This window comes from Heteronotia binoei, chromosome 3 (genome assembly GCF_032191835.1).
Source record: "Heteronotia binoei isolate CCM8104 ecotype False Entrance Well chromosome 3, APGP_CSIRO_Hbin_v1, whole genome shotgun sequence".
NCBI lineage: Eukaryota > Metazoa > Chordata > Lepidosauria > Squamata > Gekkonidae > Heteronotia > Heteronotia binoei.
Window position 1 is genome coordinate 160,507,295 of NC_083225.1, and position 25,488 is coordinate 160,532,782.

General features: G+C 43.4%; 1 protein-coding gene across 1 annotated transcript in view; it reads left to right on the forward strand.

Annotated features, from left to right (window-relative positions):
• Positions 1-1,402: 1,402 nt before the first annotated feature.
• Positions 1,403-25,488, forward strand: part of FLT1 (fms related receptor tyrosine kinase 1) — a 151,445-nt gene continuing 127,359 nt past the window's right edge. The window contains exons 1-4 of the mRNA XM_060234740.1: positions 1,403-1,531; positions 13,533-13,626; positions 13,897-14,120; positions 22,943-23,067. Of these exons, the coding sequence (XP_060090723.1) occupies positions 1,465-1,531; positions 13,533-13,626; positions 13,897-14,120; positions 22,943-23,067 (510 nt within the window). The 5' untranslated portion in view covers positions 1,403-1,464. The remainder of the gene's footprint in view (positions 1,532-13,532; positions 13,627-13,896; positions 14,121-22,942; positions 23,068-25,488) is intronic.

Consider the following 25,488-nt stretch of genomic DNA (forward strand, 5'->3'; position numbering starts at 1 on the left):
GAGGAGTTGTTTGAGATGGGGGGGGGGAACTGACTGTGCACAAGAAAAGGTTTGACTCCTAGTACTTGCAAAAGACAGCTGTTGTTATTCAGTAGAGGTTGTAAGTCGCTGATGAAACATTGACCTGTTTTGAGCTGAGAGCTATAGAACAAAGTTGGAGTTCAGAGCTGTATGTGACCACTAGTTGTTCTGCTATTGTATCTTTTGGGCCTGTTTTGCAACAGGTTTTCTCTGGGTATCATTCTGGCTTTGTTGATCAGTTTCTTGACTTCATCAAGTGGATACTTTAGTTCCCAAAAGGTTTGCTGTAGACCCCTCTAGTGAGAATCTCAGTCCATAGGGTTGAAGCAGATGTGGCTGTAGCATAGATCCTGGTTATATACAATGGATCATTTGGTATGTTTAGGATGGTAACTGGAAGCATGTAGATATGTTTTGTCAGTCAGTAGGTTTCTGATACAAGGTGGTGTCTATGCATGCATTGTGTATTTTTACAGTAGTGTTCTGAAAATGTATTTCTTGCATAGATTGGTTCATTGTCGGGTTGATGGTGCATTGAAAGTCATTGAATGTTTAGTGGAATGCATCCAGATCTTTTTTACCATGTGTCCAGACAATAAAAATGTCATAAATTTATTGCAGGTATAAGAAAACTATAAGTGGGTGGGAGTTTAGGACATGTTGTTCCAAGTCAGCCATAAAGATGTTAGCATACTGTGACGTCATGTGGGTGCCTACAGCTGTCCTATTGATCTGAAGGAAGAAGTTGTGGCCATATCTAAAGTGGTAATGGGCAAGAACAAAATGGCACAGTTTGGTGGTAAAGTCAGTGGTGGTCTTGTCAGAAACCATGTACAGAAATTCCACATCCATGGTGGCTAAAATAGTATTCTCTGGAAGGTTGTTCAAAGTTTGTATTTTCCTCAGAAAGTCTGTGGTGTTGCAAACATAACTAGGAGCATTGATGGCAGTACTAGAACAGAGCCCATGTATCCTCTTCTTTCCCAGGATCAGATGCTATCAGGGATGTGAAGTTGTTTCCTTTCTTGCCAACCTGCAAGGGCATTTCTGCTTCCCTCGCCTCCCCGCAGGCAGGCAGGCAGGAAGCTGTCGGAGGTATCATTCTAAATCTGGGGGCGGGTGTGGGGGGGGGGGAGACGAAGTGACGTGGGGGCAGAGGCGTGATTGGGAAAAGGAGGATGTGGGGTGGGGAGGTTATAAAGAGGCTGAGTCCGGCAAGCTCCGTGTCCTTCGGATACCGCCTTGCTTTCCAAGCTCCGGCGTTGCCTGCCTGCCTGGCTGCCTGCCCTCGGGAGAGGATCCGGCCAGCTGGGAGCCCGTGGGTGGCGCCGGGGCTCGCCGGAGTGTGGGTTTCGCGGGAGAGGCTCTTCAGGCGGAGGGGAGCATCACGAGCAAGCCAGGGCTCCGCTCCCGCCGGCTTTCTGCGCGCCTTGGAAGGACGGCATGTTTGGCTGTGGGCTCCCGGGCGCTGTGCTGGGCGGGCTCCTGGGCTCCTGGCTCCTCCTAGCAGGTAAGTTTCTCGGCTGCTTCTAGGGAGCCGGAATAGCCCGCGCCGCTGCCCGTTCCAGCCCTCTGCTGCGCTCTCGCCGGGGCCGACCGAAGAGGAGACGGCTGGGCTCGGGACAGCCCCGAGGGCAAGGCTGCCGGGGGAGGGGGGCGAAAGGCGAAGGCAGGTGTGGCCATTGCCCGGCGGTGCCCTTCGACCTTGCTGCCAGCGCCCCACGCCCGAGAGAACCGGGCTTTCCGATGCCCCCTTCGCAATCTCCCCCGGGAAGCCTGCTCCCCATCCCGGGTGCTTTCTGTGACCGACCCAGGCTTCTTCCCGACAGCCAGCTGAGGAAGGGGAGCGAATCCAGCCATCCTTCTTGTCCTCTCTCTCTCGGGCCGTGCTTGCCTTTTGGCATTCCAGCGCCGCCGGGCACACGCACTTGTGGGCGGACAAAGAATGCTTCCTGGTGGCCTTTGAAAGGCTTTCCCCTCCCCACCCAGAGTGCCAGGGCGTTTCGGGATGGGCGTGCACACTTCGCCCCATTCTCCGCTGCAGCCAGCAGGTACACACTTGACAGCCTCCCGGGTGTTAGCGGAGCCTGCCGGATGGACGGGGACTGAAAGCGAACACATCCAGTGGCCAGGGTTTCCCTCGAGGCATTTAAACCTCCTCCCCCCGCCCCCCAAGGGTGGTACTTTCGCCTCCAATTCCTCTAGAGCGGGTATTTTTTCCGGGAATTCTCTCCGAATTGTCACCCCTCCCCCGGCAGTGCCCTGTCTACGCCGGTTCCTTTGATGCTTTCGTTTGGAACTCTCGAAGACTGACTTTGCCGGCAGAAAGGAGTCTTCAGCTTCTACCGGCGCTAGTAGATAGAGGGTAGCAGCATCCCTTGGACGCTACATCCGAATCCAATTTAGCTGTCCATAGAGAAAGCTGCTTGGGCTGAAAATCCTACACGCGTGTAGGCAAAATAAGTTCCAAGTAGTCAGCTGCAGTAACTGCTCAGGAAAAAATAGGTAGAGTCGCGCTGCAAGCATTATTGACTTGTACGCGAGTCCCGTTGGAATCCAAGGATGGAAAGATCACCAGCGCGTGCGGAGTCGGCATGTGGAACTGCCCTGCCCCCGAGGGCCGCCTTTTGCTTCAGGGCCACCCGGCCGGGAAGGTTTGTGGCGGGGCTGCTTCCTCGCTCCCGTCAAGCAATTCTCCACTATTTGCTGGGTTCGATTCTAGAGCAGAGCGACTGTATTGAAGACCTTTCTTGCCATGCCCAGAAGACAGCCGGTTGTATTTGAAAACCATTCCAGTTAGTGGGGAATGGGAAGGCAGGAGTAAGGGGCTGAGAGCCAAGATCAGCCCCCCCCCCCCTCCCCGGGTTTCGAAGCAATGGTTCTTTCCCCGCGTTTACCCAAGCGCTTGGGAGTAACCAGGCTGCCACTTCCAACAGGCCGTCTGGAAGTACATTGTCTGAAATAAGTGAGAATTGCTTACCAGTAAATGTTATTAGGAAAGGGGATGGTTTTTAAAAATATTCTGAGAGAAAATTCACCAAAACCTTACTTTTAAGTGCATTGACTTGGAAGCAAGTTTTATTGGTTGTCCTGGAACCAGTTACCTCCAAGGAAGCGTTGTGGATAAATGTTAAATTGACAGGTTTACTTCCCAGGTTTACTACCCAGTAAACACGCTGGGTATTGAACTGGATTTAGTTTAAATCAAAAATTGCTAGTTAAAAGTGGATTTTATACCGAATTTTAATAACATTTCCCCTCCATTTAAATAGTTTGTCTCTCCCGCCACCTCTTCTTGAGTTGGTCTATATTGTAAATATTAAGCCTACATTAGCCGGAATGTAATTGGATTATTGTTTTACCTGATTGTATTTTATTAAGTTATTTGTATTTAATTTGACTGGTCTATGACCGTATTAAACTTGAGACAGTAATTGGATTTAAAAACTGCCAGATTCTGATTTCCATTGCTTATAAGAGTCATTTGCAATGGAACAAATAGTATGAGGGGCTCAAAGATGCTCATTGGCGTTAAAACACAAATAATTTGCAATGTATCACTTAGAAAAGCCATTAAGCTTACAAAATCTATTAAAGCATGTTGTAGCTAATGTGGGTCATGCATTTAAATTATAGCCGTTAGAAATAACAAAAAAACAATTTAATTATCATTTGTGAAAATGGCCTTAAGCTCATAAGCACTCTCTTTGCCCACTTTTGATGCTGTAAGCAATTCTGGATGCTCAGATGTAACAAGTGTGCTTCTGGCAGTCTTTCAGTAGATAGAATAGTGGATGATCACACACACGGAGAATGTAAACTGCTGAAATCAGTAGTGGAATACAGATTCAAATTAATTGTTATGGAAACTACACAGAAGACAAGACATAGATGGGGCACAAGGTGAGGATCAGTCCCAAGTCTGTTGTGTTAAGTGTATTTGAGATTATTGTCAGCAGGCATAAAACACAAGTTCATTTTCTCTGGCAGTGAAAAACCTCTTCAAACTTTATGAATTGTGATCAGCCCAAGCAGAGCACTTTTGAGTCCTTATGGTTTAATATTAACAGAGCATTGAGCACGTGTTTAAATCTGTTGCACTGAAAGCTGTAGGGGCCACTTCACAATTTATGTTGCAGTCCTGTTTACCATGACACCAGTGTTTCTCACAGCAAGCATGTAAGAAGAGACATGCCTCCTTAAGCACGCAAGTTCATGCACTGGGGATCCCTGGTCAGGCTATAATTCCATGAAGTGTGCTTCATTCATCTGATGAAGTGAACTCTGACACACAAAAACTTATTTTGGAATGAGCTTTGTAAATTCTGATCCATTCTTCCTCCAGTATGTTACTAAGTTTTTGTCCTAGAAAGAGAACATGGACTAGGTAGAGCACCAGCAATGAACCTAAGCACAGAAAATCCTTTTAAAATGTTTTTTTAAAGCCTAGAACAGATCTTTTCAGTCTTTTCCTGGGTCTTCTAAAGGCTGCATGAGACTTCTCTGGTGCCAACAGTAATCTGACAAGCTACGTGTTGAAGACCCCTGCTCCTAAGCCTCCCTGGATTTTGGTTAGGTCATGGCTCCCCGATATGTGTTCATCATGTTTTAAAAGATGCACTTGTGTGTGTAAAGCGCTGTCAAGTTGTAGCTAACTTATTGATGACCCCAATGAGGGGATTTCAAGGCAAACTGAGAAGCAGAGGTGCTTGGTATTTATACCAGAGAAGAAAAACCTTTTCAAGTGTTAACTTTAGCTGAATTGTGCCTTGTATGTGTATGTCTAAAATATTTTATGAGTATACCTAGAATGTAATGTATAAGGATTAGATCCAGTTAAAGCTGGTGGAAGGGTGTTTTTTTGCTGGCACAGGTGGAGGGGGTGATTTCTACAGATTCTTCCTTTCCAGTGCAGACTTCTATAGTGCTACTTCTGGGGTCCTCAAAACGTCGGCATAGCATTCTTGGGGGAAGGTACATTGCAGCATGTGGGGGAGTGAGGATTCTGTTCCCGAAGGTCTGTTGCACTTGTGGTGTTCTGGATCCAACACACGTTTCATGCATATGAACAGACATATGGTTTTCAAGCAGGTACCTTTATCAGGAAAATTGATTGTGGCTCCTTGTTGACTATACACTCAGTAACAGCTCTGGACTTGCTGCCATGTAATGTGTTTAGTTACAATATGCAGAATCACTGATGGTGAAGTTGTCTATAAATTGGCAGTGCAAACTTCAGAGAGGAATGATATGTCATTATGTCAGTATTTTATGAGCTTGAAATGAGTGTTTGAATACTCAATATTTCTTCCTTGAATTTAGACTATACTGAGAAATGTAAGGAGTTTCCACTGATTTCTTCCTACTAATTTGTACAATTGCACATATAGTTAACATCAAGCAATAAAAATTCATATATAAAAGATACTAGAGCATGGCTGGGTATGGCAAAATGACAAATGTAAAGAGTTTTTGTGCTTCTCTCCACAGTTTAAACCAGTTATGCTGGACTACTTGGACTGAAACTGTGTTAGATAGTAATTGCCTACACACATATTTGGGGATAAGTCACAATGTAGCTCCCAGGACTTACTACTGAGAGAACACTGCTTTATATATAACTAAATTCTTGACTTGTTTGTCAGTGAACCTCACAATATCATTTGGTGATAGCTGAAAAAGCATTCCCTTCAACCATTTTTCATATGCTACTTTTTCCCTGTGTAATTCCTACAGCAAGGTTCTATGCCTAGTGTTAGTTCTACATCTCAAGCAGAAGCTTGTAACCATTACAGAGCTGGACAATTCTGTCCTATTTTCTGCTAAATATAAGAGGAAATCTGGTCAATTATTTTATCATAACGGCATGCTTTCTAAGACTACTCTGCCTTAAACAGCTTGGTCGTGGGGTCTGGCCCTACTTTCCACTTCCCTGTGTACCAAAATGTTTCTTTCACATCATTTGGACACTGGATATTTTCTGTAAATGCAGTGTCTGGGGAGCTCATGTTGTATAACTAGGACAAAGAAAATAGAACTTGGCTTGTGTGTATGTTTTAGTTTATTTTCTATATAACAATATACTTTCAACTTGTTTTATAATTTTAGCTGAGGAGAAGAACTGAGGTTTGTAATTGCACACAGTCTTAAATGATAGCTAATAGTTGATAAACCCTAATTTGAGCAGAGGAAACAAACTTGAATTTGCTCAGACACCTGCTTTTGGACATCATAGCACTTGGAGTTTGATTGAAGTCTTCCCAAATCAGGAAGCTTTCATTCATTCACTGTGCATGAGATGAGAGGGAGCAAACAAGCCATGCTTGTCAGTCAAATCATGAACAAATCAGGGTTTGTTGTGATACTGGAATATGGCCAAGGGCACCTCACCAAACAAGAATACCCAGTTTTCTTTGGAGGAAGTCTATCTTAGCTATTAAACTGGTATAGAACTGATGCAATGTAAAAATCTTGTGTGCTTCTTCTGTAATAATTTCTTAACTGTTGTTGGAATTTTGTGGTCTCATCTGGCACACAGTTGCAGTTAAAACATTTATTTTCATTGTGTTTAAGAGAAATTAACTAACCATGTCATAGTGGTCCACATGGAAAGAAATAATTATGTGCAATCATCTCTTTTTTTAGAAAAACAAGCATATCTTGAGTTTTTGCTAATCTTACCTTCTGAAGGGAGGGGGCTACTGTATACAGCAGCATATGTGCCAGTCACACACTCAGTGATTTCCTATATGACATTTTACAATGGTGACTGAACAATTATTTTAAACTGTTTATGCAGTTAGCCCTGACTTGGATAGTCCAGGCAAGACTGATCTCATCAGATTTCAGAAGCTAAGCAGGGCAGACCCTGCAAGTAGTTGGATGGGAGATCCAGAGAATACCAGAGTCGGGAGGCAGAGGCAGGCTATCAAGCCACTTCTCTGAATATTCTCCATGCCCCAATAAGAGCCTCCAGAGGTCGCCATGACTTCCAGGCATGGACATACATATCCGCTCATGGATCTGATGAAGAGAGCTGTGTTTCTTGAAAGCTTATGCTACAATCAAATTTCTTAGTCTTAAAGGTGCTACTGGACTCTCCTTTTTTGCAGCAACAGTCTAACATGACTAACTCCTCAGGATAAATAAATAAATGGTTACTGCAGTTCATTTAATTTCTTTAGCAAAATGTCTAATTATAAACATGGTAGATTTTTCAAAAAAATAACAGAAGGGGGGAGGGAGGGCAAGAGAGATTGAAAGAGAACTGTAGAATTATACAGGTATGTGAGAATCAAGCTGGACTGAGCCAAAGACCTTAGACCAAGAAGCATCCTCTTTCCAAAAGTGGGCAGTCAAATGTTCCTGGGAGGCCCACACTGGGTTGCCAACCTCCAGGTGGTTAGTAAAGTAAACAGAATCACAATGTCAGTGTAATAAACTGCAGTTAAGATACAAACAATGTGAATGTTGGCTTCTGATTGAATGGAATAAAGTACCAAAACATTATATCTCCATGTAAAACATCATGTTAACAACTCATATTCAAAAATTCTAAATTTATAGAATATGCATTTTAAATCACTAATTCACATCAGTATACAAATACTTTCTCCCATGTGGATGGAATCAAAAATTACAGCTAATGAATAATTCCAACTGGCTGTATATATGTAAAATGCAAAATCTTAAGTAAACCATGATAACTGTCCAAATAAAGTCAAATTTCCTAAAGAACAGCTCCCAAAAACTTTATCAGAAAACCATAATAAACCCTGGAAGCTCGAACAAATGCTTGGGTATCTATTCACTTTAATAGCCATCTTCCTCACCTTTTGCCAATGCTGTTCAGGGAGGAAAACTTTGCTACTCATTAAAATTTGAAATTGGCTACTCAGTGCATTATCAGCATTTAATGTTTGATTACAGACTAAGAGTAGTTTGTGATCATCTTTGAAGCTGATTTGTGTCATGAGCCCTGATGAGGAGGAGCTGGAAGGGTTAACAGACCTGGAAGAGTTGCCAGCCAGTTCCTCAGCTGAACAAACAGCAGCTGGCCCATCAGTCATTCTCCAGACACCAGTGTCAGCTGTTGATGATCAATCTCCTCCAAGCTCTCCTCCTCCCATCTCAAGAGTTCGAAGCAGGCTCTGGAAAGAACTTTCAGAACGAAGACATGAGGCACGACGATACTTCAGATCTCTCAGCCCTGAGTTCTAGCAGAGTCACTGCCACCCAGGAAGCAGGCTGATTGAGACTCCCACATAGCTCCCACCCAGGACCTGGTAACCTTGTGGAAGCAACAAGTCTATTCTCTGGCTTGCATCCACGCTACTTCCTGATCCTGACCTGCTTGATTTTCTTGGCACCCTGACCTTTTGGCTTTTGGACATTGACTTCTGATTCCGGTTTGTGATTCTGCATTGATGACCTGGCTCCTGCTTGACTTCCTGGACTTTGACCTTGGACTGGCTTTGGACTCCTGCCTGCCTGCACCCTGAGAACATGACAGATTGCTTCCACCACATACACTCACTCCACAAGATGGATGAGGAGGCAAGCGGAGGCTCTGGGCAGCTAGCAGCCTTGCTTACGCAGGTGCAGCACCTCACCCAAATGGTGGCTCATCTGCAACAGCAGCAGCAGCTGCAAGCCACTGTTGCTGCCCCACCCAAATGCCTGGTGCTTCCCCCAGAGAAGTTTGCTGGGAAGGTGGAGGAGTTTCCTGCATTCCTGGCACAGTGCAAACTGTATATTGAATTACGTGCCAGAGACTTCCCCAATGACAAGACCAAGTTATGCTTCACTGTCAGCCTCTTAAAGGGGCAGGCAGCTAAATGGGCTACTCCCTTGCTTATAGCCCCATCACCCCTGCTGACTGACTACCAGGGCTTCCTGGATCATATGGTGGTAGCTTTTGTTAACCCCCAGCAAGCAGCCACCACCAATCGGAAGATCTGGACCCTGAAGCAGGGTAGAACTCAGTTTCCCAGTACTCCACCGAGTTCAAGCTTCTGGCCCAAGACCTGGCCTGGAACAAGGCTGCCCTCATGGACCAGTATACAGAGGGGCTGGCTGACAAAGTCCTTGATGAGCTGGCACAAGAAGATCGACTGGCCACGCTGCAAGGCCTAATCACGCTGTGTCTCCGCATCAATGGCTGCCTGGAAAGCTGCTGGCAAGTGCGCAGCAGCATCCGTCCCTCTCAGCTGCCTCGCCTCCCAGCAATGGTGCCAACCCCGACGCACACCAGTCCCAGGACTGATGACCCCAAGCCTATGCAACTTGGGGCTGAACGACTGCATCTCACCCCTGAGGAAAAAGCATGGCACCGTTCACAGAATCTCTGCCTGTACTGTGGAGGGGCGGGGCACTTCTTCTCTGGCTGCCCCGCCAAGCGCACCCAGCCCAGTACTGTGCCACCGCCACCAGTAAAAGACCAGCCCCAAGTCTGAGTGGGCCCCCCGACTTGGGGCACCTAGCTGGGTCCCCTGAACCCTATGTTACAGGCCAGGGCCTGTTCCTCATACCGGTCCCACTCGGCTTGCCGGACGGGCACTGGCTGTTCGTCTACGCCATGATCGACTCTGGGGCCGCCCGCTGCTTCGTCAATGTGGCCTTTGTGAAGCAACACCAGATCCTGGTGCAGGACAAAGACACCCCAACCCTGGTAGAAGCCATCGACGGGCACCTCCTCTGCTCCAGTCCGGTGAGCCAGGAGACCCCACACCGGCCTTATGACTGCGCCATCAATTTGGTACCAGGGGCACTCCTGCCCATGGGGCGGCTCTGCCCTATGTCTGAACTAGAGCTAGCAGCCCTGTGGGACTTCCTTGCCAAAAACCTGGAATGGGGTTTCATCTGGCCATCCACATCCCCACTGTCCGCCCCCGTTCTCTTTGTCGAGAAGAAAGGCGGCAAGCTCCGGCCCTGCAATGACTATCAGGCCCTAAACAAAATCACCGTCTGGGACTGCTACCCTTTGCCACTGATCCCAGAACTACTGGATTGCCTTAAGGAGGCCCTGGTCTATACCAAGCTGGACCTCCGGGGCGCGTACAACTTGGTGTGGATCTGCGCAGGAGACAAATGGAAGACAGCGTTTGGGACTTGCTATGGCCAGTACGAGTATCTCATGATGCTTTCGCCCCTGCTGTCTTCCAAAGGCTGATGAACGACATCTTCCACGACCTGCTCAACCGCTTTGTGATCATTTATTTAGATGACATTTTAATTTATTCCCAAAGCCCTGCCCAGCATGCAGGGCACGTCCGCCAGGTCCTGCAACGCCTGCGCGAGCATGGTCTCTACACCAAGCTAGAGAAGTGTGCCTTTGACTTAACAGCGGTCAAGTTCCTTGGCCACATCGTCTCACCCCATGGGACTCAAATGGACCCGAACAAAGTCAAGGTGGTCCTGACCTGGCAGACGTCGTGGAACTGGGATTCCCCTGGAATTACACTTCATCTCCAAACTACAGAGATCAGTTCCCTTGCAAAAAATGGATGCTTGGAGTGTGGACCCTATGACATTTTATCCCACTGAAGGTCCATCCCAAATCTCCAGGAGTTCCCCAACCTGCACCTGGCAATCCTACCCTCACAAATGGCCAGGGGCACCTGGCAACTCTAACCCCATCTCACTCCCACTTATGGAGTGTTCTCCCTCCAGACTAGTTTAAAGAGCTATGTGTTCCATAGGGTCTTCGATTTAGACTGAAGCATTGTTCTGTGTGTTTGTTTTTGTGTGTGTGTGTGTGTGTTATTCTCTTGTTTATTGTTTTAACGCTGTTTGATTTGGTGTAATTATATTGTGAATCTCTTTGGGGACCAGACAGAGTTGAAGGATGATCCAGAAACATAGACTAAATAAATTTGGAAATTTAGGATGAATGTTTTCTAAACCATTGAACAGAAACTACTAAAAGATGCCATTGTAATGATCTTCAGTGGCAGCTAGTAATGTAAATTCATCCTTGAATTAAATAGATGTAGCATTTATTATTGTGCATGAGAAATTTTGTTGTGGGGCAGGGAGAATGAATTAGAATATACCCTCTTGCCTAAGATTTGTATAAAACAGGTAGTGAATGTGAAGTGTTTTGTAAAAAGCTGTTAATTTTTTAAAAAGTAGAAGCAGATTTTTATGGAAGGAATTCCGTTTTCATGCTCATTCATGCTTTGTCTTAAATTGAAACATGGCATCCAAATATTGACTGACATTGTACTGTGATCTCTAAGGTACCATGATTTAGCAATGTAAACATCACACTTTTCATTATGGAAAACATGTAGCTGCATCCAAGGTTCCTATGTTCTTATGTAATTTGGGGCAGGGGATGCTGACCATTCTAAAGCAGGGTGTAGGGTTGGGTTGTCAACAACCTGGAGAAAAAAGGCCATACCCTTTTAACAGAGGCCTTCACCAGGTAATGTTATTTGCCATGCAAAACTTCAGCAGCCCATTTCCACACCAAGACATTTTTTTCCTCTGGTTTGTTGGCAGTCTTAAATATGGCGGATAGTACATTGAGTGAGCAAGCCTAAGCAGGACTAGCACTAGTTAGAAGCCCAATTTTGTTTATTGGGGCTCACTCTTGGGAAGGTCTTCCTAACATTGCAGCCTGGAGGTATAGTCCCTCTCTAATAAACCTGGAAGATGAAAATGCAACCCCCCCCAAGTAGCTTATGTTGTGTGGTCTAACAAAGAGCCTGGGCAGGACTGAAACGGCCCCCTTCTTTTATTATTGTCTAGATATACTTTAAGTTTTCCCTGGATGAATGTGAAATTAAACTGGGGCCTACACTCCCTGTCTTATGTCTGAAAATAATATGGATTAGTATTAGGGTTGCCAAGATGGTTGATTTATATGCTTGATGATTTACAAGCAGCTTCCATGTGGTCAGTAATTATCTATATCTCAACATGTCATATGTGTCACAGACAGAATGAGGTAGGATGTAATACTACTTAGGGCTGCCAAGCCTCTGGTCTGGGCAGGGGTTCCCCCGCCCAGGAGGTTCCCAACCTGCCAGCTCACATTGGACCAGTGAGGGGAACCTTTCCCAATGTCATTGGCATGGTGATGTCACCCAGAAGTGATGTCATCACGACGGTGATGGGGCACGGTGGCCGCTCTAGGTGTTTCCGGGAAAGCTCTATGGTTTTCCCGGATGCTCTAGCCATTTGGGAGGGAAAACCCATAGAGTTTTCCCCTCCCAAATGGCTAGAGTGTCTGGGGAAACCATAGCGTTTCCCCAGAAACGCCTAGAGTGGTCGTGAGCAATGTCAGCTGCGCGATGATGTCACTTCCAGGTGACGTCATCGCACTGACAACATTGGGGGACGTCATCCCCACCAGCCCAATGTGGGCTGGCGGGTTGGGAACCTCCCTGGCAGAGGAACCCCTGCCTGGACTGGGGTCTTGACAGCCCTTAGTAGTATTACATCCTACCTCATTCAGTTTGTGACACATATGACATGTTGAGATATAGATAATTACTGACCACATGGAAGCTGCTTGTAAATCATCAAGCATATAAATCAACCATCTTTATGGCTTAGGGCTGATTATAGGGTTGTCAGTCTCCAAGAGGTGACTAGAGATCTCCTGGAATGACAACTGGTCTCCAGGTTACAGAGATCAGTTCCCCTGGAGAAAATGACTGATTTAGAAGGTGGATTCTATGGACTCCATCAAGGTCCTTTCCCTCCCCAAACTCGGCCCTTCATAGGTGCCATCCCCAAAATCTCCAGAAATTTCCGAACCAGGAGTTAGCAACCCTAGGGCTGAGACCGTAATACTGTTTCTCCATCTTGTTAACATCACAAAGATCTGGGCTTTTTGAAGCGTGAACTTCACTCTTCCCAACATGTTATTATTCCCAACATGACTATATGTGTCTTTCAATACATTTACAAGTCAGTACCATGTGGAAAGCTGTTTTCTGTATCCAGATGTCAGCAGTGGTTTCTTTAATGGTAATGCAGCTAGGGATCCTTAGGGCAGTAATGCATATGTGCATATTCTGATAGGTCTGCAGGCGCTACATTATTGTGAATATGCTTGGTGGTATTTTAAATGATTCTGAGATAAAAGTTCCACAAGATTTTTTACAAATTTTTCTTCACCCATAGGGCTGCCAACCTCCAGGTGGTAGTTGGAGATCTCCCATTATTACAGCTGATCTCCAAGTGACAGAGATCAGTTCACCTGGAGAAAATAGCCACCTTGGAAGGTAGACAGTATAGCATTACACCCCATTGAAGTCTGTCTCCTCCCCAAACCCCACCCTCCTCAGGCTCCACCCCCTAAATCTCCAGGTATTTTTGAACCCTTGGCAGCCCTACCTTTTGTAATAACTTGAGGATTTTGGTTGAGGGGGAAGAGAAGAAAAAAGAGCAGAATAAAAGTAATTTATTTTTATTAAAGCCAGAAGGCTGTGAAAATATACAAAATAGAAGTTTCTGCCCAGTCCATTTTAATAATGCTATTTCTATTTGTTTTCTAGGATCTAATTTAGGATCCAAGCTGAGAGGTCCAAAACTAAATACACAAAAACAATATGTCATACAAGCAGGAGATTCTTTAAACCTCGTGTGCAGGTAATCAGCTGGGATGGGCTCTGTACAGCAAATGCACCCTTGCTTTATGCTGTTTTTTTGAGACTGAAATTGAATTGAAAAGTGGTTGGAAAGGGTAGAAGGGCAATAGTTCTATAGGTATTTTTTTATGGTTTCGGTTGTTTTTGAAAGATATTAAAAGGGAGCCCCTCAAAATAACCTAACATGTTAAAACAAAATCTTGGGAATTAGAGTTATGTAAAGCAGTCTAATATATATATATATTCTTTACTTTCTTATCTGCATTTGCAGTGGGGAAGTGGCCCATTCATGGTCTTTGCCTGAAGGTCTAAGTAAAGACAGCAGACGTCTAAATATCACTACATATACTTGCGGAAGAAACAAAAGACAGTTCTGTAGTAGCCTGACTTTGAACAGAGCACAAGCAAATGACACAGGATATTATAGCTGCAACTATCCATCCTCAAATGCTGTAAGAAAGAAGACAGTATCTACAACATATGTATTTATTAATGGTAAGTTCCCCTTTCTTTTTTAAAACCATTGATTTTACAGAATGTTTTATTGCCATTGTAGAGAAAGAGAAGGGAGATATATAATAAATGGGTGTCATGGGCCCCTTGCATCTTGTATTTCTACTGAAGTCAGTTGAACATGCTGTTGTGTCCCTGTGTATATACAGCCAATGTCTTACTAATACTTCTCTCCAGAGCCAAAGTCAAGTGGATCAGCGGTAGAGCATCAGGTTGGCATGCAGAAAGTCCCAGGTTCAGTGCCCAGCATCCTCAGCTTCAAAAAAGGATCCAGCAGTATGCAATGTAAAAGGTCTCTGCCTGAAACCCTAGAGAACAACTGCCTGTCTGAGTAGACCACATTGGTTTTGATGGAACAAGGGACTGATTTAGTATAAGGCACCATCATGTGCTCATGAGTTTCCTATGTGTTTTTATTTCAATGTAAGATTTGGGATTAGCTACTCAAGATAGTATGGATAAGGATCATGACATGGAACTATCATCAATGGGAGCACATCAGTGAATCATCCCTTAAGTATGTTTAATATTGATAGATATTAGTAACCTTTTCTTGTTTTTTTGCTTTAAAAGACTATTTTCCTGTGGATAGAAAGCTGTGCAGGTATCAGTTATTTATTTCAGTTAGCATTCTGCCCTGAAACTTAAGTATGTTTAATATTGATAGATATTAGTAACCTTTTCTTGTTTTTTTGCTTTAAAAGACTATTTTCCTGTGGATAGAAAGCTGTGCAGGTATCAGTTATTTATTTCAGTTAGCATTCTGCCCTGAAAGTTCTGCACTGGAAAATGCATTTAAAGTTGCTTTCTTTCTACCTCTACTTCCCCCATTCACCTTCCTTCCTTCCTTCCTTCCTTCCTTCCTTCCTACCTACCTACCTACATCTGATATTTATGTCTGGTGGCTCTCAAACATCTGACATTTATTCTATGTGACTTTTACATTAAGCAAGCTTGGCGACCTCTGTCCTAGTCTGATGCCACACTGATTCTCTTACGGTAGATGTTGCAGTACCTCTTATGTCTGGAGGAAAATAAATGTCCTGTCTCTTGAATAGATGCTTAATGGGATGTTATTTACCAGAGAATGTATTTTACCTTATTTTAACTTAATGCCACCAGAAGTTTCAGCTGTTTATTTCCACACATTAAGTCTCTATTATATGGAAAAGATATTTTTCTCCAGGCATGTTAACAACCCTACTCACATGTAAAATTGAAAGCATCGAGGAGGAAAGAATATATCTGTACCAAACTCTTAACGCTGGAAATTGTTTGTTTGGAAACTCAAGATAAATCACATCATGCAGAATTACCTAGCGTTTGTTATATTTTGAAGCAAAATTTAAAGAGAACGCAAGTGCCTTTGTTTCTATTAAATACAATGCAAAAAAGGCTATAACTCTCCGATGTGATAGAACCAAGAAATTCCTAAACCTTACACTCTTTTCAGTAAAAGTCTACATATTGGGTTCCCACCTGAGTAAGCATCAGAAGTATCAAAAAGAAGAAAAACAACAATTATGGTTACAATTAGCCATACTTGTAAGTGGATTCTAGCTGAGAATGTCCTTCACAGTTTAGTAATATAAAAAGAACAAAGAGCTTGTGAATAAGCTCTTCTTTGCCCTAGCAGTTTGTGGCTTGCTTATTTATTCATAATTTAGTGGGATCTGTGTCCTGTACCTAGAGAATTAGAGTTCGTAAGATGGTACTGAAAAGCAGTCTTCTCATAAAAGGGCAAGTGGTAACTTGTGTTTACAGGTAAAAGCAACCATGTTATCACCAGATTTAGGGTTTGCCAGGTCTGATTATGATTCCAGTGGGGGGATTGGGGGAGTGGGTGGGGACGCATGCAACATGACATACTCTATAGTAAAACCACCCTCAAACCATAGGGTTTTGCCCCAAAACAAGAGCATTACCCTTCCAAAGTCACCAGTGCACCTATGTCACTTCCAGGTGATGTCCGCACATTACACATTCAGGGCTGGCCTGTCCATTAGGCAGTTTGGGGGTGTGTGTGCCGATTTAGGCCCTCTCACCTACCCTCGCCTCCTTGGCGAGGGAAATAGGTGAATGCGGCAACCAGGTGAATGATGGTGGCCAGGTGGCATGCATGCTCTGAGGTGTAGGAGTCATGCCATGCTGCCACCGTGGTGGTCACGCTCATTGGGGGTGAGGGTGGGGGTGGGCAAGGCCTCATCTTGGGTGCCAGACACCCTGAAGCCAACCATGTGCACATGATGTAGGGCTGCCAAGCCCCCAGTGCGGGCAGGGAATCCCCCACCCTGGAGGTTCCCAACCTGGCAACCCACATTGGGCCAGTGGGGGGGGACATCTCCCTGTGTCGCTGGTGCGATAATGTCACCCGGAAGTGATGTCATCAAAATGGCACCGTGCACACGGGGCTACTCTAGGTGTTTCCGGGAAAATTCTATGGTTTTCCCGGATACTCTAGCCATTTGGGAGGTAAAACTCTATGATACAATAGGTACCATAGAGTTTTAACCTCCCAAATGGCTAGAGCGTTTGGGAAAAACTATAGAGTTTTCCTGGAAACGCCTAGAGCGGCATGCGTGTGTGCCACCATTTTGATGACATCACTTCCAGGTGACGTCATTTCGTCCCCCACTGGAGCTGGAAGAGGACTTGACAACCCTAACATGACATCACTGTTTGGGGTGGAGGGAATTTCCTCCCATTGGTCAGCTGGCCGCTAGTGGGCAGGAGCCCATGAAAGTGGGGGATCCTCCATCCCTATCTGGGGAATGGTAATTCTAGAGAGATCAATTTACCTGGAGAAAATAGCTGCTTGGAGGGTGCACTCTATAGCATTATACCCTACTCTGCTTCTCAAATCTCTTGGAACATGGAGCTTCCAACCATATCTCAGTCACAAGGGGGGGGGATTTGTAGCTGCTAGCAGAATGTTGATTGGCCTAAAGAGAGAATAAAAAGCAAGGAAAGCATAGCCATAGAATTCTGGGAGATCTGAGTCTGAATCTGTGCTAGGGCTGCCAACTTTCAGGTGGGTCATAGAGATCACCTGGAAAAATGTCTAATCTTTAGACTACAGAGGTCTGTTCCCTTGGAGGAAATAGCTGCTTTGGAGGGTAGACTCTATGGCATTATCTATAATACTGGTATTATACCCTCACCTCTCCAAACTCTTCTTTCCAGGCTTCACCCCCCAAATGTCCAGGAATTTCCCAACTCGGACTTGGCAATCCTAGCTAAAAATCAAATGAAATGAATAAACCATTAATATACACACAAACATGCAAAGAAGTCAGCGCAGGTCTTACCTGGAAGGCTATTTATGATGAAATGTGTAAATATAATTCAGGGGGGCTATTCCTCATGTTTATTGGTGTTATTCTAGTCATTAGTGTTACTGAAACAAACATATACCATTCATTAGCACTTTATTCTCACTTCAGTGTGTGATGGATGACAAATATATCAATTAGTGTGAGAATGTTCTTCCCATTTTAGTTTCCTGTCCCCCTATTTAAAAGGGCTGCAGGACACATGATGACCCTCAATAGTACATTGTTGGCATCAGCAAGTGGTGACACTCTGTCTGCAAACACTACCGTCACACTCGAGGGCAGCTCTTCCTTGTACTTATAATGGCTTACAGGTTATGCATACAGGAAATTGCTCTGTAAAGTTTGCTGGTTTGGGGAAATAGCTTCTAATTTTGTGACAAGGATAGATGAGTCTTAAGGGAGTAGTAACAAGTAATGTTGCACTTGAGATACTTTTATAGTATAGTGGTCTTTTGCTTTTGCTTTTAATAATATTGCAAAGGGAGCGTTGCTAGGCTGTTTACATACTTTGTCTTTATTTTAAAATGTCCTTGAAGATATATTAGAGGTATTGGAATTTTTTTTACCTATGTGCAGTCTTTTTCAGTTCTAATGCACTTTTGCAGAATAGTTATGTTTTATCAGATGTTACCCTCTTGAACTCTTGATGTAATTAAGACACTAGTCTGGCTTTTGCCAAGGTAACTTTGCCAATAACCCTTCAAAATATTTCTCTTTCTAATAAACTAAGTCTTTCTCCTATGCTCAGAGAACTGAATGCATATGACTGAATGTGCAACATGTCAATGTAATCCTGTTGCAGTCAAAGGAATTTATTTCTAGACCTATTTAGATGTTTCTGTTCCTGGTGCCATTCAATGTCCAGGTCCTTTGTCTCTGTCAACAGTTGAACACAGAGCTGGATTAAACTCTGTGGAGGCCCCTAGGCAGTCAAAATCTTGGGGCCCCCTTGCAAATTATCTCAGAGTCTGACTGCCCGACCTGCTGCCCATGGCCCCTAGTGCAGCCTGCAGGCACCTTCTTAAAAGCCCCTTTGGCAAAGCTGCAAGGGAGAGGCAGAGAGAGGCAAACTTGGTGACAATGCCAACAGCAGCCACACCAGGCAAGCTGGTCAAAGAGTGGCTCAGTTGCTGTTTGCATGTGCAGGCTGGGAGGGCTGTAAGCAGGGGGAACAACAGGGGGGAGCCGGCCTGGGGCCCCTAAAGGCATGGGGGTCTATAGGCCAGTGCCTACTTGGCCTAATTGTTAATCCAGCCCTGGTTGAACAGAACAACGGGTGGCTTCAAAGACAAGCCGAAGCCTAAGACAATCTCACAGTTCTGATTAGTTATTAGGGATCATCTGAGCAGAAGTCATCATGTTGCTCATATTTGCAAAGCATTTGGATGTGGCTCAAGTGGAGTGCAAGCAAAATTGTGACTTTGAGTCCTGTAATACTTGATGGCTCATTATCCAGTTGCTGAAACAATGTATTGCTTGCTGTGGGCAAAGTAAAAGAACTGTGTGTGGAGAACAAGCAGGAGTAGCTTTGTGAATTGGTTGGAATACCAGTCTTGCAAGAAGATATGAAAGTCCACTAGGTTTTCGGGGAAGGGGCTATGGCTCGGTGGAAGAGGCTCTACTTTCTTTGCTTGCATGAAGCAGGCCCCAGGTTCAGTCACTGGCATCTCTAGTTAAAAAGAACCAGACAGTAGGTAATGTGAAAGAGTTCTTCCTGAAACCCTGGAGAGTTGCTGAGTAGCAGAGAGAGTAGGAGAGAGTCTGAGTAGCCAACACTGACTTTGATAAAGCAGTGGTCTGATTTGGTATAAGACAACTTCATGTGTATTCATGTAAGTACTAGATATTCTGTTGTGCCAGATGCCCATGTGGCAAATGAGATATGATGTAGAATGACAAAACATGGTTTATTCTTCCTTAAGAAACAGAGAACCAAAGAATTTAAAGCAATGTAAGACTGGGCAGGATGGTTAGCCTTTCTCTGTCCATTCTCTGCCATCCATATCTGTTTCTCTGCTGCTGGTTTGCTCCTGGCTGACCTACTTGGGTTTTTAGATCCCCACCAAGAGAAAAACAAGCAGCAAGAAATCATTCCAGAGAAGTGTTCAAGATCCCTTTCCAACCTAGTCCTATGCTTTAAACCCCCTGCCCTACCTCCTTTATGAAGAGCTGGTGATTAATTTGCTTTCACACAGATTGAACAATACACTTTTAGTACACTTAGGGTTGCCAAGTCCAGTTCAAAAAAATATCTGGGGGTGGAGTCAGGAGACTTTGGGGGTGGAGCCAGGAACAAGGGTGTGACAAGCATAATTGAACTCCAAAGGGAGTTCTGGCCATCGCATTCAAAGGGACTGCACACCTTTTAAATGCCTTCTGTCTATTGGAAATAATGAAGGATAGGGGCACCTTCTTTTTGGGCTCATAGAATTGGACCTCCTAGGTCCAATCTTTTTGAAACTTGGAGGGTATTTTGAGGAGAGGCATTAGATGCTATGCTATAAATTTGATGCCTCCATCTCAAAAAACAGCCCCCCATAGCTCCAGATACCCGCGGCTCAATTATCCATTATACCCTATGGGAATCGGTCTCCACAGGGAATAAGGGAGTGCCCAGCAGACATTTCCCTCCCCCCTCCTTTCTGATGACCCTGAAGCAGGGGGAGGGCCTCCAAACTGGGGGTTCCCCTGTCTCCACCTGGGGATTGGCAACCCTAATACACTTTAGCAAATGATTGCCAAAGTGCTCTGAAACTGCATTGAAAGTGCGCTAACCAATGTTTAGGTACTTCCACACACGCTGAATAACACACTTTTAAACTACTTTCTTTTTTTCTTTTAATCTACTTTCAATGCACTTTGAAATAGTTTGCAAGTTGATTTTGCCATTTCAAATGGTGAAAACCAGTTGTGAAGTACATTGAAGTGGATTAAAAGTGCAGTATTCAGCACGTGAGTCAACTTGTGAAAGCAGCCTTTGTTGCAATTAGTTTGTTGCCATCCTATCTACTTTGGTCTGGAAAAGAAAAAAGGGGGGGGGGGAATCACTTTTTGTGAAACTTCCATCACTGTCCAGAACAATTTTTTTTGGCTATGTATAAGCCTGCTCATCATAAATACATTATGTGGAAGTAGATTCATGACTTCTACAGAGAATCTTCATTGCCTCTTAGACGTTAGAATCTTGGAAACAAGAGATTTTGGAGATTTTCCCTAGGCATTTGGAAATATTCCTGATTTATTCATAGAAATTAAACATATTTTAAAAGAAAGTATGAACATGACTAGAGCAACGTGCTCTTTTTTTCTAAATTCTGTGTGTTGTTAAATAAATTTTGTTAGACGTTTCTAGCTAATTTTCACTGACTTTATTTTGTGGTTCACTTATTTTACATTTTTTAGCCTGTCTTTTATCTAAGGACCTCAGGGAAGTGTACAGGGTCTCTTTCCTCCATGCTATCATCACAACACCCTTGTAGGCTGGCCTGAGACCATTTGTCTGGCCCAGGTTCACACAGTTAGGTTTATGGTGAGTGGAGATTTAAACCTGGATCTCTCAGGCCTACTCTATCACCATACTGGTTTTGAAAGCATTTTAATTTTTCTTGTAATGTTAAATATTGGCCACAGCCACTCTGAAGTAATCATTGTGTAGTTTGGTCCTATTCTTATTCACTTAGAAGGGGGTCAAAACAAATTCAGTAGTTCTTCCTCCCAAGGAAGAGAACATAGAATTGTACTCTACAACTGCAATCCTGTGACACCTACCAGTGGGATTGACTTCTGAGGAGACTTGTTTAGAATTGCAACATCAGGCACTTACTATGGCTGTAAAGAGATCACGTCTGTGTTGTGTACAAGAGGTTATACACCTCTGGATTTGTAACTGACAAATTTAAAAATAGGTTTCTTAAAATTATTAAATCTGGTTTTCCGCCATCAATACCAGCATTCTGTTTAATTCTAGCTGGAAAGCTCAGATATCTTAAAGTCAGAAAATAGTGTTATAAGAAGCTAATTAAGAAGCATCTGTATCTAAATATATTTACATAATTTATATAGTGCATAAAAGCCCACCAGTTAAGAAAATTAATTTGACTTGATGCATGTTGGTGAAGATGGCCTTGAAGCTTACAAATGATCCGTGGAGCAAAGCTTATTCTTTTTTAAGCTGGCTTGTAAAGACTTTTCTTTCAAAAGCATTTTTAATGCTGTCCAGTATTTTTGGTAAGTGTAAGTGTTGGTTATAAACTGAAATCTTTTCCTTTTTGTGTATGTGTTTTAAAAATATTTTAGTATGTATTTTTTTTCCTGCGGCTATCATGACTTTTGTACAGCACTAGCCCATAAGATTTGCTCACTGACCTAAATTCCTCAAGCCGCCCTGAGCTTGCTTTGGAGGGGGGGAGGGAGGGCAGGGTATAAATCAAATAAATAAAAAATAAATAAATAAAGTAAGAGTTTTAGTTTTGGCTGAATCAGAACATATGTTGTGCCAACAGGTTTAAGATGACATAGCCACAATTGGGTATGGAGTAAAGAATGCTTAAGCACATTGGTTTTAATGAGCTTTAAGGATGTAACTCCCTATCACTGCATTACTCAACTGGGGATCCGCAACAAGTCCTTTGTAAGGGTAGGGGCTGAGTCTTTTACTCATCTATCCAACATGAACATTCATTTTTCTAGGAGTGGGAGCAGGGATTCAGGACTTTCACTTTTTTGAAGGATAGGAGTTGGTACAGCTCCTGCTGCCCACAGTTACCTAGTGTCAAAGTAATCTGACAGCAGTAGCCTGAAAAGTGTGCTGATTAGTCACTGGAATCCAGTAGCTGAGCCCTAGAAACTCTAAGTGCACCAAGGAGGTACAATCCTAAGAATTCCTTCAGTTACAAAAATGAATAGATTTTCATTCTGTTTTTCAGTATAAAAGAGGCAGAGAGACACCAGTCTTCAGCCATAGGCAGTAATAACCAATGGCCATTTAAAGTTGAATACCAGAAGTTCATGTTTTGTTTGCTGCTGGTCTTGAACAACACTATTCAGCTGGGTTCTGGCTAGAAGGTATTAGCCAATATGGAAGTGCTTGGCTATCTCTGATGCAAAGTCGCTTTCAAATAAGGAGTATGACTGGTTAGAATGTATAACAGAGTCTTTTGACTTGTGGCCTTACAGAATCTGACTTTGTAGTCCTTGTACAGACAATAAAAGCATATTACTTAAAATAACTTTTAAAAGTGATTCTCTTTGTTTTGTTTTGAAAACACTAAAGCACAGAAGTTTGCTGTATACTATAAGGGGGGCACATGACAGATACTGGTGAAAGAGACAAGAGTTTGCAAAAATGTTAAATCAAAATAGGGGTCCCAAGTTGCTTAAGTCTGAGAACCACTACCTAACAGGAGTGTAGCTTTCATCATTTTCTGCAATTACCTCCTGACTTAATTTCCATTTATTCTCCTTTTACAGATACACACAGTCCATTTGTAGAGGTGCACAGTAATATACCAAAAACTATGAACATGACTGATGGACAAGAGCTTATCATCCCATGCAGAGTCACAGCACCAGATATTCCTGTTACATTAAGAATGGTACATTTTTTGCTTTCTAAAAGTTTCATTCTATGCTGTATGGATCACACAGTTCTTATGTAATTTAATGTTTTTGTTTTAAATTGGATGCCAGTAAATGTCCAAATCATATGTGATGCAAGGAGCCAGTGACCAAAGTCCCCCAGTGTATTTAATATCTCTTAAAAGCATTTGCAAGTGGGTCTCGTTTGGGTGGGGTTTAGCACTTCCATCCTTCACTGGAGGCAGCTAGACACTAACAATGCTTAGCTGTACCATCTACAAAGGAAAAGTTCTGCTTGTCTGAGCTGACTTCACTAGAGTCATGTGTTATACAAAAAAGCTGGCAAACCAGGCTTTCTGTAATTTCCAATTAAAAAAGTAAAAAGCTAATTTCCCCATATCTTGACCTCTGAAGCTGGAAGAACAGTATAGAGACACTAGGTCTGTATCCTGTGTTGACAGGAAGCTCGAAGACAGGTCTTCATTCGTATATTGCGCAACATTAAGGAACTGTCTCAGTCAGGATGATGGAAATCTAACCACACCCATCCAACTTCAGAGATAGTCTTCACAATAATCCAACTGCATCTGAGTTCCAAATGTGTTTCTAAAATAGGAGCATAGGAGAATGGCCCAATATTAATGTGCTTTAATTCCTGTGAGTTCTTAGTACTCCAAACGGAAGCAAGTTACTGGACTCCATGCTGACTTTACTCTTCCTGTCAGCCTTTTAAAGAGCTTATGAATGTGTATTGCTGTCGTATATTGAGTGAGAAAATTGGTCCAGGTAGCCCAGTACTGTCTACTCTTGACTAGCAGGTGCAGAAAGATGTTTTCCAAAACCTGTTATTTTAACTATAGATGCCAGAGATTGGTCCTGGAAACTTCTGCATGCAAAACATGTGCAGTACCCTAAAGGCTGTTGCCTACAAGATACATCCCCTACTGCTTCCACTTAGGAAATGCCTCTTTCCTCTTCTCAACTTGGGTTTCCAGGTTTCCTCCTAGAGATTTGGGATTGGAGCCTGGGGAAGATAGGGACCACAGTAGGCTACAATAACATAGAATCCACTCTCCAAAGCATCCATTTACTCCATAGAAACTGATCTCTGTAGTCTGGAGATGAGCTGTAATTCTGGGGAAGCCCTAGGTCCTGCATGGAGTCCAGCATCCTTATCCTTAGATCCCAAGTATCATTGTATCAGTACAAGTTGATGGGGTCCGAACTAGTGGAGACTGACCAAGAGAGAGATCTTGGAGTCATGGTAGATAACCCACTGAAAATGTTGAGAGGTGTGCAGCTGCAATTTTAAAATGCCAGTGCTATGCTTGGAATTATTAGGAGGGAAACTGAAAACAAATCAGCCAGTATCATAATGCCCCGGTGTGGCCTCATTTGGAGTACCGTGTACAATTCTGGTCACCACACTACACATCAAAATAGATATTTAGCAAATAGCAAGCCTTTATTGGCATAAAACAGATTTAGCAGTAAAATAGCAATATAAATAATATAAAATCCTAGATTATAGAGTACATAGGGAGCTAGAATACATAAAATAAGTAAAATATATATGAGTCGAGTTTAGCCAAATTAAATAATTAAAACAAATTAAATGTGTTCATTCCAGAACCATTCTCTGTCGTATTTCCATGGCCTGTTGGAGAAATCTAGCCACCATTAAAGTTACCTCAGCGCAAGTGTCATTTAAAAGTTTGTGGACTTTGCCTGAATCAGCACAGCCCAACATATCTGCTAAGATATCTTTCAGGTATATACAACGAATATCATCATAAAGAGGACCGTTCAGTAATACATGGGAAATAGTTTCAATATACTTGGAATTACAAAGACAGTGTCTTTTAGAGTACTCAATCCCGTTAAATCTACCAAATAGGATAGCAGATGGTAATGCATTACACCTCGTTAATGAGAACGCACGCCGTTGCTGTGGAGCTTGCAGAGAGGAGAAATACGACGCTGATATCCCTACTGAGAGAGGAAGTTCGAAATTCAGCGGGAAGCAGGACTTGTTGGCCAGGCTATATAACGTTTGCATTTCAATATCTAGAATTCTGAGCTTAAGTTTCAAAAAAGCTTCTTTTAAGGATGGCATAAGAAGTGAATCTAAATCAATGCCCATAGATTTTATTTTCCTCTCAATAAATACTAGCCAATTTGACAAATTAGATTCTGAGAGCAGTTGATATAAAAGGCTCTCTGAGTCAGAGTGGAAATGTAGCCGAAGCCAGTATTTAAGTGACATTAGCCATGCTTGTGTTTCCACAAGATTCGTCCCTGTTTCTAAACACAAAACTGCATATGGTACACACTTTGGGAATCCCAGAATTTTCCATAGGAATTTTGATTGGACACCTTCAATGTTATTATCCAAGGCTGTGATCTACACTGGGACCCCATATAAAAGCTGCGGTATC